At 39.1% G+C, this 16,389-nt stretch overlaps 1 protein-coding gene across 2 annotated transcripts in view; it reads left to right on the plus strand.

The window, feature by feature from the left end:
• The window catches only part of dennd5b (DENN/MADD domain containing 5B), a 74,892-nt gene extending 58,853 nt beyond the window's left edge, over nt 1-16,039 (plus strand). Inside the window, exons 10-23 of one of the 2 annotated variants that reach the window (XM_028449548.1) lie at nt 590-721; nt 848-1,000; nt 1,164-1,251; nt 2,205-2,286; nt 2,596-2,724; nt 3,549-3,670; nt 4,420-4,565; nt 8,449-8,490; nt 8,736-8,854; nt 9,251-9,435; nt 11,143-11,225; nt 12,185-12,311; nt 12,457-12,619; nt 14,615-16,039. In XM_028449548.1, the coding sequence (XP_028305349.1) occupies nt 590-721; nt 848-1,000; nt 1,164-1,251; nt 2,205-2,286; nt 2,596-2,724; nt 3,549-3,670; nt 4,420-4,565; nt 8,449-8,490; nt 8,736-8,854; nt 9,251-9,435; nt 11,143-11,225; nt 12,185-12,311; nt 12,457-12,619; nt 14,615-14,798 (1,755 nt within the window). In that variant the 3' untranslated portion in view covers nt 14,799-16,039. The remainder of the gene's footprint in view (nt 1-589; nt 722-847; nt 1,001-1,163; nt 1,252-2,204; nt 2,287-2,595; nt 2,725-3,548; nt 3,671-4,419; nt 4,566-8,448; nt 8,491-8,735; nt 8,855-9,250; nt 9,436-11,142; nt 11,226-12,184; nt 12,312-12,456; nt 12,620-14,614) is intronic. The other variant, XM_028449549.1, reaches the window with a different exon arrangement.
• Nucleotides 16,040-16,389: the final 350 nt, after the last annotated feature.

A 16,389-nucleotide genomic window follows, 5' to 3' on the forward strand; every position in this document is an offset into this window, starting at 1 on the left:
CTATACGTTTACAGTGTAAGGACAAAGCAAGATGCAAATTTGATTTCACCACCATGTTTGTACAGCAGAACTGACGATTAAAGTTGACTTTGACTTTGAAAATGACCACTAATTATGTTTTTTTTCTTTTTCCTTTAAAGCTGCCGGAGACAATCATTTTTCATCAGATAAAGGAATAGCATAGACCTCATACATCAATAATATGAAGATCATTTGCTCAAGAATAAAAGATGTAAAAGGCTGACATTGCAGCTCGAAAGTTTGTTTTGATCTCCATTGTATCAATGTGGATATCACAGCAAAAACACTTCTATGCATCCGCCTACGGGACTTCACATCCCATAATGTAATACTCCAAACTTTTTCGACAACGTCAATGAGAGAGGCCTACAAGTGTGTCCTTATCTGATAAGAAGTTATTGTCTCCTGCAGCTTTTAGTTCATCCAAAAGTTGCAAACACTATAAGTCTGCATTTTGTTTCACACTGATACTGTAAGCATCCATACTGTAACCTTGGTAGGAAGCCCAGGGTTTAGATCTGGTACTGTTTGTGCCTGTGTTTATGGACTGGATCTGTGTGATGTTCAGAGACACGTGCAGGATGCGCGAGGCTTGGGAAAGAACCTGCGACAGCCCAAACTCTCCGACCTGTCCCCTGCTGTCATCGCACAGACCAACTGGAAGTTTGTGGAGGGGCTGCTCAAGGAGTGTCGCATGAAGGTGAAGCACTCAACTGAAGCTAGAGTGCGCGTGTGTATGTGTGTGCATGTGTGTGCATGCGTGCGAATAAACCATTGTGCTCCTTTCCTCCTAGCTGCTGTTCAAATTGTGTGTGTCGGTGTGCAGACAAAGCGGATGCTGGTGGAGAAGATGGGACGAGAGGCAGTGGAGCTGGGCCATGGTGAGGCCAACATCACAGGACTGGAGGAGAATACTCTGATCGCCAGCCTCTGCGATCTGCTGGAAAGGATCTGGAGCCACGGACTGCAGGTCAAACAGGTCAGGAACTAGACACATACACAATCGCAATCATTTTCAAGTAAAGCTGACAGCTGTTTTAAACACTGGTTCATCAGATAGTGGATTAGATTGTACATTTAATTGAAACTTGATGATTTCAGTTAATCCATCTGCTTGTGTGACTCCGACTTCACCTTTTCAGGGAAAATCGGCGCTCTGGTCACACTTGCTACACTACCAGGCCTTTGAGGACAAGCTGGAGCAGCAACAACTACAGGCTTCATCACCAGGTGGGACAGAGACAGCTAAACACAACATGATACACAGTACAGAACAATATATCAACACATTTACTATTATTACATTGTGGAGTGGGGGTGTGGCTTGATTCTTCCACATCCTGTCACAGCCACATTTAGCTTTCTTATCAGCTTTAGACTTACAATATCTAAATAGATAAATATGTATATGTTATTTTTATCCATTACAAAGCTTCATGTGCTTCGTGTCCTCATATTTGTGGGCTTGAGGGGTATTGGTTTGAGATTAGGGAAACAGGTATGAGAGGGTGGGGTTGGATGGAACTGTGTTTTAAAGGTGATAAAGATGCTAATTTTTTATCAAAGATAATTTTCTCAAAAAAAAAGAAAAGATGGAAAAGATTGAAATTAGCGTTAAAAAGTTTGTTTTGATCTCCACTCTGAACAACACTGTTTTGTGGATGGCATTGTGGGCTGCGAAGAAGTGTTTTTACTTCATTCTTACTGTGATTTCATGTGTTTCTCAGCCAGACAAGGATTACAGTGATTGGCTTCACACCATATTTGTTCTAGTTTGTTCCTGGTATTCTCAGTGACATCATGCAACTCCACGGGACATTCAGTTTCAATCAGATTCAGATATTTCCATGTAAACCTTGAAATAAACATCTGCCATTGTTTTACCACAACTTCGAGTCCGCGAAAACACCAGAAATGTGTTAAGAAGTCACTTTGGCAGAGTTTTTGGAGAAAACACATCTGGATCCCCTCCAAAATTGAATGGAATCTTCCATGGTCTAAATTCTATCTCGGGTTAAGATTTTGTCAAATCCTGTCAAGTACTTTTGACATAATCCTGCTAACAGACAAACAAAGAGATAGACACGGTGACATAATTACCTCCTTGGCAGAGGTATAGATTGATTATATTGGATTGCACTTGTACTTACTCATAGATGCACACTTTCTCTTGTCTTTGACAGTGTCCCAGGTTCCAGAGAGGAGGAAGTCTGAGAGTTCTTTAGCCTTGCCCGTTCTCCGTGCGTCCCTCATTCAGGACCTGAGGTACATGCTGCTGTTCCTTTGTTCTTTTATTAATGTATTCATTTAAATAATGCCAACCTGCTATTAAGGCTGAAGATGGGAATAATCCACCCAACTACAATAGAACATGTTTACATGACACATTTTTTACCAACATGCTTGTCCCATAACTTCCCTTAATAAAGAGAAATAAAAGTAGTTGCCTTGAATCAGTTTGTGTTTACAGATGTTTCACGTACACAGGTATGTGAAATGTCCTCAACAGCTGTTGCCCCTCACCAAACAAGTAATTTACTGTGTAAGATGTTAATGGTTTTTCTTTTCATTTAGACATATTCAAAGCATGCCAGAGATTAAGACTGATGTGGGCCGAGCCCGAGCCTGGATCCGACTTTCCCTGGAGAGGAAGTTGCTGTCTCAGCACCTCAAACAGCTGCTGACTAGACAAGCCTTAACCAGGTGAGTTAGGACTCATTAATGAGGGGTTTTTATGTTTGTTTATGTTTCTAAACTGAAAGACTCAGCTATTTCTGTCTTCAGGATGTATTACATTTAAGACTAAATGATCTATCAAGTTATAATTTATATGACAAATGAAATAATAAACACAACCTTTTAACAAAAAAAAATTACCACTCGAGTGAATTGACTCGCCAGCAGCAAAAATGTTCCCCTGGAGGTAACTTAGCAGGATTGTGGCATCATCATGACATTTTTCCCAGGTTGGGAGAGTTGATGTTATTAGACTCTTTCACTGGGTCTGAGTAAATGGCTCTGTTTCTTTTTGTCCTGCGTTATTTTCCTACCTGCTCTCCCTTATCACAAGTTGAGTTTAAATCCATTCACATTTTAAGACACTTATCAAAAGGCAAACGTCATGTAATTTCTTAGGTCGTTTATTCAAAAATTCAAAAGAAATAACACACGCTACACATTTTTTTATGTAAAATTAGCCGTTGGGTTTCAAGTCAAGTCCTAAAGATTGATTACTAAGTTTAGATGCTCATGATCATTGCCCCTTCATATGAGAGCATCTTGTAACCCTGAGTTAAATAAGAGGTATAAAATGAAGGATTTGTTGCTCAGTCCTGGAGGGCTGCAGTCCTGCATCTTTAAGATATTTCTCTACTCCAACACTCGTGGTTGCAAACAGTTAAAAATCTTTGTGCTGAGCTGTATCATTACAGCGTTATAAACCTTTCATTCCTGCTGTAACAAATGGACACTGTGTTTCTGGTTTATGGCTTGACATTTTTTAACCTCAGCTAATAATGTCCCCACAGAAAGCTGTATAAGCGCTACGCCTTCCTACGCTGCGAGGAAGAGAAGGAGCAGTTCCTCTTTCACTTGCTCTCTCTCAACGCTGTCGACTACTTCTGCTTCACCAGCGTTTTCACCACCATCAGTGAGTGCCACATTAAAAGGCCAGAAAGTGAAAATACAAACTTACAAGAACTAATCCCACTCATACATAAGTCATGAATTGTGTTAACATTCAGGCATCAGCGGTAATACAGAACAAAGAAATCCTTTTCATCTTTGCAGATAACTAATTTCACCGTGTCATTTGTATAATCGTTTAGGCATAGTTCTGAAATACTATAAATAGGACATATTATTTAGATATTTCAAACTTTGATGGTATTCTAAACTAATGCACAAGGACTTCACTTTACATTTTGAGATAAATAAACAAAAAGAAACAAAAAGGTTCTAAAAGTCACATCAGTGATTTATCAGAAAGGGTTGGACGATATATCATGCCACAAAATATTACAATACTAAAAAGTTACAAGATATATTGCCGATGGTACAAGTGGTATTGCAAATACCTTTCTAGGCTATTTTTCCAACATAAATTTTTTCAGTCTTTTTCCTTTTCAAAAATATAGTTTTGTCTCATTATTGTGAGCCAAGTATTATGTATTGTATCGTTTTACGATTTCCAGGTATCGTCCCACCTCTATTTATCAGGAACTAAACAGAGAACCTGCTTTTCTTATTTGTTCCTCAGGTTGTTTGTTAGATGTGATGAAGAAAGTGTTTTGGGTCATTAGAGTTCATCAAAAGTTAAACTTCATGAATGATTTTCCTGATTTCTTTGTCATTAAGTTGGATGATACTGTGTTGCTCATATATTGTTTGTTCCATCAGTGATTCCCTACCGTGTCGTCATTATCCCCATCAAGAAACTGAGCAACGCCATGACCACGTCCAACCCGTGGGTGTGTGTGTCTGGGGAACTGGGAGACTCAGGAACAATGCAGATACCCAAGAACGTTTTGGAAATGACCTTTGATGTGAGTAGTATCTTTGACATGCCATCAACTAGTCACATGGATGTAATTTGCACGGAATTTATTTGCATTTTTTGTGTATGTGTGTTTTTAACCTGAGACTGCTTTGAACACAAATACCTACGCATGCAACAAAGAGCAACAGCTGATTTGAAAGAGCAAGATGAACTTTTTAACTGCATTTTTATTAACAGTTGTTCCTCTCCATAAAGCTCTATATGAGAGCTGTACATTGAAACAACCTAATGCAGTTTTGAATGAGAACATGCTGAACGCCAGTGTCTAAATGTCTGACTTTCTGCTGTTTTCTCACATTTTCAAATATATGGAGTGGTCAGATTCCTTCATTGATGTGGTTTTGACAAAGGAACCAGTGGCCAAAAGCAAGTGATGGTTTAAACGCAGAATTAAAGCTGCAGCAGGCAGACGTATCGTACTTGGAATCAGTCCATGTTTAGTCCTAAACCCAACAGGGCACAAGGAAAACCAGGGAGCAGGGAACAAACACAGCAGGTCACGACAATAAAATGAACCAGCAAACAGTCAGTGTTCAAGCACTCAGCTAAATAGTGGAGGAGGCCTGATTGGGCATGGGCCACACCTGGGTGGAAACATGAGGAAGCTAATCAGTCACAAACCAAGCACACAGACGTTATTGGGGGGTGGAGCCACAAATCAGGAATCCCTGGAAACAAAGAGACAAGACTTAACACAAGAGAACATTCTCGAAAATAGAATATCAAAGACTCACAGAAAAACTAAAAGACCACAAGGACCAAACACAAACAAAACTAAACAGAACCTAACACCACATCCGATAATGATGATGGATGTCGGTCCAATATCGGCAAAAAAAAGAATGATAGAAAGAAAGAATCAGATTATATTGGCATGTATCTTACTCTAATCTCAGATAAAGCACTCGGATACAAGCACTCCATACCAGACTCTGCTCCAGCACTTACATTATATCCATAGTTTTTAGTTTTTATTGAGATTATTTTTTAGGGTGTTTTAATTTACTGTTTATTTATTCTATTAATTTGTGGAACATTCTTAACGTTGATATGTTTAAGGTTGAAATGTATGTTACCCATTAGTTAATAATAAACGGGTCAGTTTTTTCTCATACCTGTAGCTGACTATTGTTCTATGTTTGAATAATGTCACTTGATGAAGCCTTTTCTAACATTCCACACAACAAAATAAGTAATCCCTGCTGATATCATATCATTATCATATACACAGGAGAAGACAAAGTGAACTCTCTAATCCTTAAAAATCACTTTTTATTCATATTCACACAACATAACGTTTGATACTTTACCACTGGTGAATTCAGATTCACTCTCTGTATAAACAGATTGAACTGTATTTATTAGTAGCATTTAAATGACTGGTGAATGTAAATGAATCAAGGTTTTGTAAGTAAAGTAAGTATTAAAATGTGTTTCTCACTAGAAATAAAAAGGATTAATGTCCCAGTTTTGGCTGGTATTTTAAATGTAGTCTCAAGACCAAGACCAGTCTCGAGTACGTCTACATTAGTCTATTCAATAAAAGATACAAATGTTTTATTATTTGACAGTTTTACTATATTTTCAAACTGAAAACCACCTTGAAATCCTACCCCCGTTAGGATCAGGATTATTATTCATTATTTATCAGGATAAACATTATCCAGTGAAGAGTGAATTACATGATTTGATCCCATTTCAGAATCTTTCTTTTTATCTTGATCAACCCATTTTCCAGATTATATCAAATTCAAAAACCAAAATCCAATCACATTACCTTTGAACAACTGGTCCAAACATACCATAGTATGGAAACCATTATTTTCTAACATCAGTCGCCAACAACAACCTTCTCCCGGTGCTGTCTACAGTGATGTGTATGAAAGACTTTCTGAAACCTTTGTAGTTATGACATTTGGGGATCAACAGTCTGTGATCTGTGTCAGAGCGCTCAGGCTTCACAAACATACAGTATGCTGAGGAAAAAATTTGGTTGAATGACAGTTTCAACAAAGGTCCACTGTTTCAAATACACTCTTTGTCAATTTATATGTCATTTAGTGAGACCAAACATTACCACTGGTTTTGGTGTTTCTGACTTTACACATTCAGGTTAGTGTACTAGTTGTATCCAGAATAATGATGGGTAACTAGCAGCACAGATACTTTACTCAAACGCTAACATTTTCTATCACTAGTTACTGTAACTAGTCATGCAAGACAATTTTACTAATTAACATGTATGGCAGTCACACCATGTCACTGGTAGTCACTGTAAATATATTTTACTCTAATAGCTCATTAGTGAGTGAATGATGTGTGGTACTAGTTAACTTGTTTATTTTCTGTAGTGGAATATTCTGCGGAATTATTCTCTTTATCATAGGGATGTAACGATTAATCGTAAGGCAGTTAAAAATCGATTCATAGGTATCACAGTTGACATTGATACTTTGAAAATTGAATCACAGTACTTTTTTTAAACATATATATTGTATATTTTTATCCCTTCTCTGTCCAGCAGTGTACACAGCGGGCGGAATCTGCTACTACTTTGTTTCTGGCCGCCATCTACTCTTAAACATGTTCATAAATGATTCCTTACCCCTTTAGCACCGAAGAATATCTGTAATATTACGTGAATATCTGTAGAAGTCACGTTTTTCTATTGGCTCTGTCTGCTAGCACAGCATCTCTTCTTCACTGCTAGATTAGCTGCATGCCAACCGACCACTGGTTTAAACAAATATCTGATGTAAATCAGTGCAATTATTTTTTTTTTTTTAAGTCGAATTGTTAAGGCACAAAATACATTTTCAGTTGCACTTTTAAAAAGAAAAATAACTATTATGCAGTTTTGCATTGTTTACTATAGAACCAGAATTTTAAATAATAGGTTTCTTCTTCATTTGTATTGTTCCTTTATTTATTTCATTCAAGATTTATTTCTTAGTTAAATTGCATTGTTTTGAATAGTTTATCAAGGGATTCTTTTGACAATGAAAAATAAAAGGAAAATAGTACAGCATTTTCTCGGAATATTTTTCAGTCATCATTTGACTACAGTCCCATTTTGTAGAATAAATGGTGAATTGAATCGTATCGGGAGTTGAGTGAATCGTTACATCCCTACTTTATCATGTTGACACAAGACAAATCTATAAAACATGTCATATTTATTCACAACAAATTTTTAAACCAAACAATGAACATACTTGAGTCGCCTATGAAACTATAAACAGTTACTACCTCCTTACATTTTGTGTTTGAGTGGTAGAAATCAAATTTTGACAATTCAGTGTGATAACTATATATGAGGAGCAAAATGAAACCATTTGAAAATGGGTAAATTCAATGAATAATTCTGCTGAGATTGATGATTGGCTTGTATCTCTGTTGATTTACAAGCTCTCCTGCAGTCTGCTAATATAGGTAGATAACATGAAGATAACATTGTACATTGCTACTTCAAGATTTGGAAACGTTTATGGGAGACAAGACGGCATGCCCCACAATCACCAAGTTCATCCAAAAGGTGCTCAATGGGGTTAAGGTCAGGGCCAGTTAAGTTTTCCCATTCCAAACTCATCAAACCATCTTAATGCATCCCACAGAGTTGGAAGCATCACAATGTTTAAAAAGCATTAAGATTGATCTTTACTGAAAGTAAAGCGATATATATATTGTGTACTTTTAAACTTTTTAGGTGTGGGTAGACAGCAGACGGACTAATATCTCCAATATATCTCTACATCTTTACTTGCCTGCTTGGCTGCATGTTTGCACTGCTGTGTTTTGGTTGTGCTCAGTCAATGTCACCATCTTGTAAACATTCATTGTGTCTTATTAAGTGTCTTTGTCTTCCTCAGTCGGCTTTCAGGCCCCACACGCATATCTCGGCCATCTTTAAGGTAGACAGCCTCATCTTCCTCCTCCTCCAACAGACAAGCTTTTTCACGTGTCCACTGCAGTTTAGTTTGATAGTGGTGTTCCTGATAGCTGCTCATTGTTATGTCGACTGTGGCATGGTTAGATGTGTGTAAAAAATGAAAAATACTCATATATTTGATTTTGGCAGTTAGACACTTGGAGTGAATAGGTCAGAGAAAAGATAGAGCTGCTTTTAATATACATTTCTTTCTGTGTTTGTGTTCAGTGCCAGAACCTTGGAAGGCTGACCACTGTGCAGCTGGGTCACGACAATGCTGGCCTTCTGGCTAAGTGGCTGGTCGATTGCGTCATGGTGCGCAACGAGATAACAGGACACATATACAGGTGAGGGCTTTTCATTTTTCTCTAAGTAACATTCATTATTTTGTTGGAAGAGAGGAGACTTCCCTTATAAGTTTGATATCACAACTTAAGTAGTTCAAATGAACGTAGAAAACTAGGCCACCTTAGTACCGCCCCTCCGAACATCTCTAGTTTTTGCAACTTTACTCAGTGTAGAGAGCAAGATGAACTGTTTCCACCTTTACTGTTGACATTTTTTAGTAAAAGTGTACTGTTTATGTTGAACGACAACAGAAGAGCCTGTACTTGATGGCCTGAAGGGCACTGTGATTGGTTGCCGAGTCATAGGGGAGGGGCAATGAGTGGCTGACCCATGACTTAGGAAGTCATAAAAGTAATGTTGAGTAATTGGTCCCGTTACCTCTGTTGTTTCTGCAGGTTCCCATGTGGGCGATGGCTCGGTAAGGGCGTGGACGACGGCAGCCTCGAGAGGGTTCTTATTGGTGAACTGGTGGAGCCCTGCGCAGAGGAGGATTGTGGGAGGGGCTGCCGTACTCCCCCACAGCTGTGCTCACCGTCTCAGACACGCCGCATCAGTGTGACGTCGATGTCCAGAGGGCTCAGTAAGTATCTGACAGGACGCACACACACACACACACACACACACACACACACACACACACACACACACACACAGCTGTGGGATCTTTGGAAAAAATCGATTAGTTTTGATTGTATTTTGTGTAACAGGCCTGAACAAAATATTAGGCTGTAAATCTGTGCCCAGACTGTAGGAAGGAAGTCTGTAAATTACTGAAGAGTATAATTATAGTACTGCAATATAGGAACCATCATTTTGTCAGGCTGCAGGATTAATCACAACACCTGGTGACGAATTCTGTGCCCAACATAATGATGGCTCTGTTTGAATACTCCATTGGTTGAAGTCTCATTCACCCAGTCGCTCTCACATTCACACACCAGTGGGACAGAACTGCCATGCAAGGCGCTAGTCGACCACTGGGAGCAACTTAGGGTGTACTCACACTGGCAACTGGGGCCGTTCCAAGCTCACAGCAGGAATCCCCCCTCCCTGTCTCTTTTCTGGCACGGTAGAACAGACGTGATCACCAGCTCAACTCGGTTCCCACAGAGAAACACATCATCACGTTAATTTATGACACACGTATGGCGTTGCGTCACCATTAAGTGACTCTGGGTTTGTTGTTGACAGTACATTCTGTTAATTTTATATTTTCTGTTACGTAGGGTAACTATAAACCAAGATTTACCCAGACACGTGCTCTTTTCACGGACTGGGTTTCCCAGGGCCCCTGAACGCATCACGTTAATTTAAATGACCGTAACTCTGCTCATATTTGTTCTATCGGAGAAATTCCACCAGTTTATGAAAGATAATAAGTTGCTCTTTACAGCCAGTGTCGGTACATTGCGGTAATTTTACTCATACGTAACGGAAACATTAAAGATGCCGTTTTGTTTTGACGAAATCGACACAAGGAACATAGAGAGAACCAAGTGAGTGAGAAAGAAAGAGATTAAAACAGACCAAATAACGGTGGATTTATTAAAAATGAAAGACTCTCTGATGATAAAAACCACCATAAATGGAGGTTCAAATGGATTTGAAAACAAAGGAGGAAACTGAGCCTATAAAGGTAAGATCAGTTTAATTTCTGAATCAATAAATGTCGTTCTGATTTTGTGGAGCTAATCTTTGTGTACATTAATATAAGTGTAAATAGATGCTTTTAATGTGTGAGACCCTCTACCACCTGAGCCACGGTTGCCCACATATTCCTAAGAAATCTTCAAAAATCTATTTCATTTGTGTTTTTCTTCATTTGAAACTGATATTACACTGACAGAACACGTAATAAATTGTAGAAAAACAAAACAAAACAAAAAAACTGCCAATAATTGGAAGTCAAAAATGTTATGGAAAAAAGTGTAAAAGCACTTCCTCATAAGACATTTACTGACCATTTCATAGACAAAACAAGCAACAAACAAAAAACCAGTCGGAGATATTAATATTACAGGTGTTAAAGGGTTAAGGTGTGTTCTTGCATTTAGCATTAACATGACAAATGGCGTTATGAGCCCCTTCAACCCTTAGCATGCGGTCCTGATGTTACTGCTGTTTGTAGTTTGTGAGCTTTGTAGCATGGTTAGAGCGTCAGGCAGTGATCATATGATCATAATAATGGTACCTATCGCCAGGCGATGACAAATCACTACAGTGACATCATTGTTGTGCTGTATGGGGTCAAAGGTCAGTACTTATGTGGCTGCTTTCATTCCATCAGAACCGACTTCAGCTCAGATCCAAGAGGCCATTGGAGAGGCAGTGAACTGCATCATTAAACACTTCCACAAGCCAGAGAAGGAGGTGAGGACTGATACCTAACAGTGTATTTGTGAGCTTCATCACAGCTGTAGAGGATCTGATCTTTGAGCTGAGAGAAATCCATCCCAGCTATCACCTTTGTAACGGTCTGTCAGTAAAGTCAGGTTTTATGGCTGCCTTAATGGACGTCTCTCTGCTACAGCAGAGGCAACACAAATTGTACAAATAGCTCTGAGCGTGTTATCTGATGCACTTTGAGTGCCGTCAGTGGTAAGGATGGGGATGGGGGAAGAGTGGGGAGAGTGGAGCCTTGAAAGAGGTCATGAACTTGGAGACTCCTTCATTTCACAATCCTTCTTCAGCTCTGACACTCACTGATCCGTGCATGACTGCAGCTTCCCATCACATCCCACACAGGCACTCCAAAAAAATAAAAAATACAGATCATCTTGCATTCAATGTATGATACAGTTAAATACAGGGCATTTCACAAATCAGACCCAAAGTTGGGCTTAAAAAAGTTTATGCTAAATATTTTTATCATAGTTTTTGTTGATTAAATGTTTGTAAGTGACAATAACTAGACTATAACTAATTTTTAAAAAAACTACATAGTTAACATATGAAAACTATATCCAAGCATATGGATATTTTTATTATCTAATAAAAACAAAACTATAATTTTGTCACATGGGTTGAAATCCAGTCAGAATTCATGTGATCATGTGGTGTTAGGCATTGAGTACAGTCATTCTATATGTATTTACAAACATTATTACCATCCCATATCAGGTTAATTAATTCATTTTCATGCCTTTTTAGATCAACCTTTTTCTTTTCTTTGAAAATAATTCTGTCAGTCAGTTGTATGTAATAATAAGCCCACATATATAAATTATTACTTTTGAAGCAAGACTGTTGCACAGTTCTTGGTAAATGTTTGACTCTCCTTGGTTTGTAGTGTAAATGTGTATTTCTAACCTGAGCTGGTCTCCTCACAGAGAGGCAGTCTGACCGTCCTGCTCTGTGGAGAGAACGGTTTAGTCGCGGCACTGGAGCAGTTCTTTCATCATGGCTTCAAGTCTGCATGGCTGTTCCAAAAAACTGTGTTCGTATGGGACTTTGTGGGTGAGTGTGAGACTGCAGCTCCACCTCCTGTTCTAGGGAAAGATTTTATCTGCAATGACCAAATAACATGAGAATCTCTGTTTTAGTTTGAGGAGTGCAGCTGTTTAACAGTGGGTGAACCCTTCAATGTGTTACTCTCTTACAGAGAAGGTCGTTGCCTACATGGTGTCAGCTGACCCTCAGGAGACCACTGAGCTTCTGGCCATGACTTGGCAATCACTCTGTCGCTATGTCAACGCCATCAACTCCACACCTAGGAATATCGGCAAGGATGGAAAGTTCCAGTTGCTGGTGTGTCTGGGAGCGCGGTGAGTGTCGGGAGAAGAGAGGAATCCTGAGAATTTGTGAAGAGCTTCAACCTGACCATTCCTTATTAGCCTTCATGGAATGTTCCAGAGTTTATAAAATAACTAATCTTTCACAAAAGTCATTTCATACGACGGCGTATCAGGGCCACATTAAAATAAAAAAGAAATCTGAGAATTACTAGATTAAAGTTATAATATTTTGAAATAAAGTCATAATATTATGAGAATCCATCTTCATACCCGCTTATTCCTGTTTTTAACAGGGTCTCATAGGGCGCTGGGCGGGGGTACAACCTGGACAGGGCGCCAGTCCATCACAGGGCAACACAGACACAGACAACCATTCACTCATTCATTCACTCCTATGGGCAATTTAGAGACTCCAATCAACCTTACAGTCATGTTTTTGGATTGTGGGAGGAAGCCGAAGTACCCGGAGGAAACGCACACACACGGGGAGAACATGCAAACTCCACACAGAAAGGACCCAAGTGTCCACCCCAGGGCTTGAACCCAGGACCTTCTTGCTGTGAGGCGGACGTGCTAACCACTAAGTCACCGTGCGCCCCTTTATTATGAGAATAAAGTTGTGATTTTATCAGATTAAAATCTTAATAGTTGTAATATTTTGAGAGTAAAGCTGTATCTTTAAAAACTCCTAATGGTATAGTGCTCAGGATATCCTGTTGAAGTAAACGTAACTAACACCGATGACCCTTAAGTCGATCACTTCCTCCTCCACCAGAGAAGCTCCAAAAAAGTCGGGTTCTTTGGTCGGAACAAACGCAAACGGCTTTAACGTCCTTAAAGTGTTAACAGTGTGGTGATGATGTGCCAAAAGGCTCAGTATTTTACGATTTCACGATACATCACGATATTTGTGTCACTGAAAAAATTCAGAATTTATTGATTGCACTGAATCCATTTCACAGGAATTACAAAATATTGTCAATCAATTTCACACGAATGACAGGGAAGTAAAACAGTGTATATAGTGTATAATGCACAGTGGCTCTTCTTAACACACACACACACACAATGGCGGGTGAATCCTTTCTAAATTAATGCGCACCAGTCCAACAAACGCGTACCCTGCGCTTGCACATCTGCACGTCTGATCTACATTTCCCATTGACTTAGAATGGGTACACGGGCACAATGCACAAGTCATGTCCACATGTGTGCTTGGAGATGTGTTAATGTGATAATGCATTAACACCTGTCCATACACTTTAATGTGCATACACATTAAAGTGCACACCTACGCCACACCTGGATGTGCACCTAACAAACATAAATATATCAGTCACATGTAGACACAGATGTGGCGTGAGTGAAGCTATAGCGATCAGGTGCCCTTCACCATCAATCACTGTCTACGTGACATGTAAACATTGTTACGTGTGCAGGTATGTAAGTGTGTGTGTGTGAGTGTTGTGTGTAAATAATGGACCACCATTTAGTCTGGTTGCAGTCTGTGTCATGACACCCTTCCATAGAATGGTAGTGACACGCTCTGAGTTAGATCTTTGCTGTGATTGGACAGGATACAACACTCAACACTCATACACACTTAACTGAGTTGCACTTGTGTACACGCCTGCACACGTTAGCGCCTAACAATTTTGTCTACATGTAGACGTATATATATATATATATATATATATGGACTTGTGCGCGTGAATTTTGAATGGATTCACCCCCCATACACACACAGTGTAAATTTGTAAAAATCCACTCCTCACCTATTGTCTCATTGTACTGTGTATGCACTGCATTATCTCTGTATATCATGCATATATATATATATATATATATATATATATATTGTTTTTCTCATGTCTTGTATGTTGCAAAAAAATTAAAATGTATATTTAGCTCCAGTGAAACTATAACGTATCGTGAGACAAAACCTTGCAATATATCGTCATATTGATATTCTGGCACAACCCTACTAATTTTATACATTTAGTGACTCATCTGTCTTCTTTGCAGAGACCACCTGATGGCTGAATGGCTCCCCCTGTTGGTGGGATCTCCAGTAACCCCACGGATGTATGAGGATGCAGCCCCTCTTAGAGACCACACCACTGTCGGCACCCTCATTGGGGTCCTGGAGACGCTGCATGACTTCCCCATCACACTGGAAGCTTCGCTGGTCAAAGGCGTCAACCTTTAACGCTCAAAGGATTCAATGATCCACTCACTGACTTTGGATAAACCACTAACTGGAATCGTTCTCCTGCACTGCAAAGTTCAAGGGAACCTGAACCCATCACTGTGTCGTACATCTTCCTGTACAAATGTACAGATTCATCACTTTATTTCAGCACACTGGAGAGTCCCGGTGGCTGCTGGGGGTCCTTTTGATCTGAAAGCTAAAAGATGCTCAAACCACAGCTTTTTGAATGTGTGCTTTGCTCTGCTTCATAATTTATTCTGACTACTGCTCACAGACGCTCTGGCTCCTGTTAGCGTTAGCATGCATGCTTTGGAGAAAAAGAAATGACTCATGGGACCAACAGAGGGACCAAAGTTACACTGAGTGTTTGCGGAACTTTACCGAGCTGGAGCGATACAACTTCGTTCAATTGTTGCATTTCTGACTGCAGGAGATTTTAGTCCACGCAGCTACTTTGACCTTCAGCTGTATGGACAGTTCTTATTGTCATTCTTCACTTAAAATGACCTCCATTTATTTGTATACCTTCTATTTTAAAGTTTTTCATTGTCATTTACTTCTGAAATTTCCCATTTCTGAGGCATGCAGGTCAAATCTGAATATGACCCAACAAATGAACACTGTGTCAGACTTAATACAGGAAGGACTGCCATGGAGGCCTCCCACATACAAATACAAGCATCCCAATGTACTCAAAAGTATTCCAAAGGATAAAGTTACACATAAATACTGATAAAGAATGAACCAGGTGCAGACTTGAGACAAATACTAAAAGAGTACACTTTTTATAGACTCCCAACAAGTTACAAAAAGCTACAAACTCCAAGTTGATTAAGGTAACACAAGCTACCAAGAAAAAAGCTGAAATGAAAATACAAAACCAAATAAGTTCATTGTATTAGAGGTCAAGCTACCTTAAAATGACTAAAGCAGACCATGAAGGGACACGTTTGATAGAAAGCAAAGTGTCTCAAAATGACTTTGAAATTCAGTGTAAACGAGATTTCTTTTTTAAAACATTTTCACAATATTTGTTTTTGTTGTGATAATAATAATGTTTTAGTAGTGTATGATTTCTGTGAAATGTTTGCTGTGTTTGTGTGGTTGACCTGCTGAATATCATTTGGCCTGTTGGTTTCAGGCTTAATAAACCAAAAGCTCATCAGACAAAGCATCTCAGCTACTGAAGTACTTTGTGTTTGGTTACATGAATGTAGCGTAAAGATCCTGTAAACTTTGATTTTCTTTGCCATCTGTTTTTTTAACTGCTATCTCAGTGTTTGTAGAAAATATTGACTTTGGTGCATGCTGACATACTAGGATCAGAAGTCTATCACTTTTTACATTGCTGCTGATTTCATAAATCTGTTTGAAATGAATGACCGTGTAAATGTGGCACGGCTGCTTTAAGGTGGATAAAGCCTGTGGATCAGACATGGACCTCATACGGCCCTCTGTCTAATTTTGCGTGGCCCCAAAAGTAAATTCACAAAATGACTCTAAAAACACACAAAATAAGAGAAAAATAAACCAAATGACACCAAAAACAACTTAAACACATAAAATGAGAGAAAAGTATGCAAAAGAT

This window comes from Gouania willdenowi, chromosome 6 (genome assembly GCF_900634775.1).
Source record: "Gouania willdenowi chromosome 6, fGouWil2.1, whole genome shotgun sequence".
NCBI classification, from domain to species: domain Eukaryota; kingdom Metazoa; phylum Chordata; class Actinopteri; order Blenniiformes; family Gobiesocidae; genus Gouania; species Gouania willdenowi.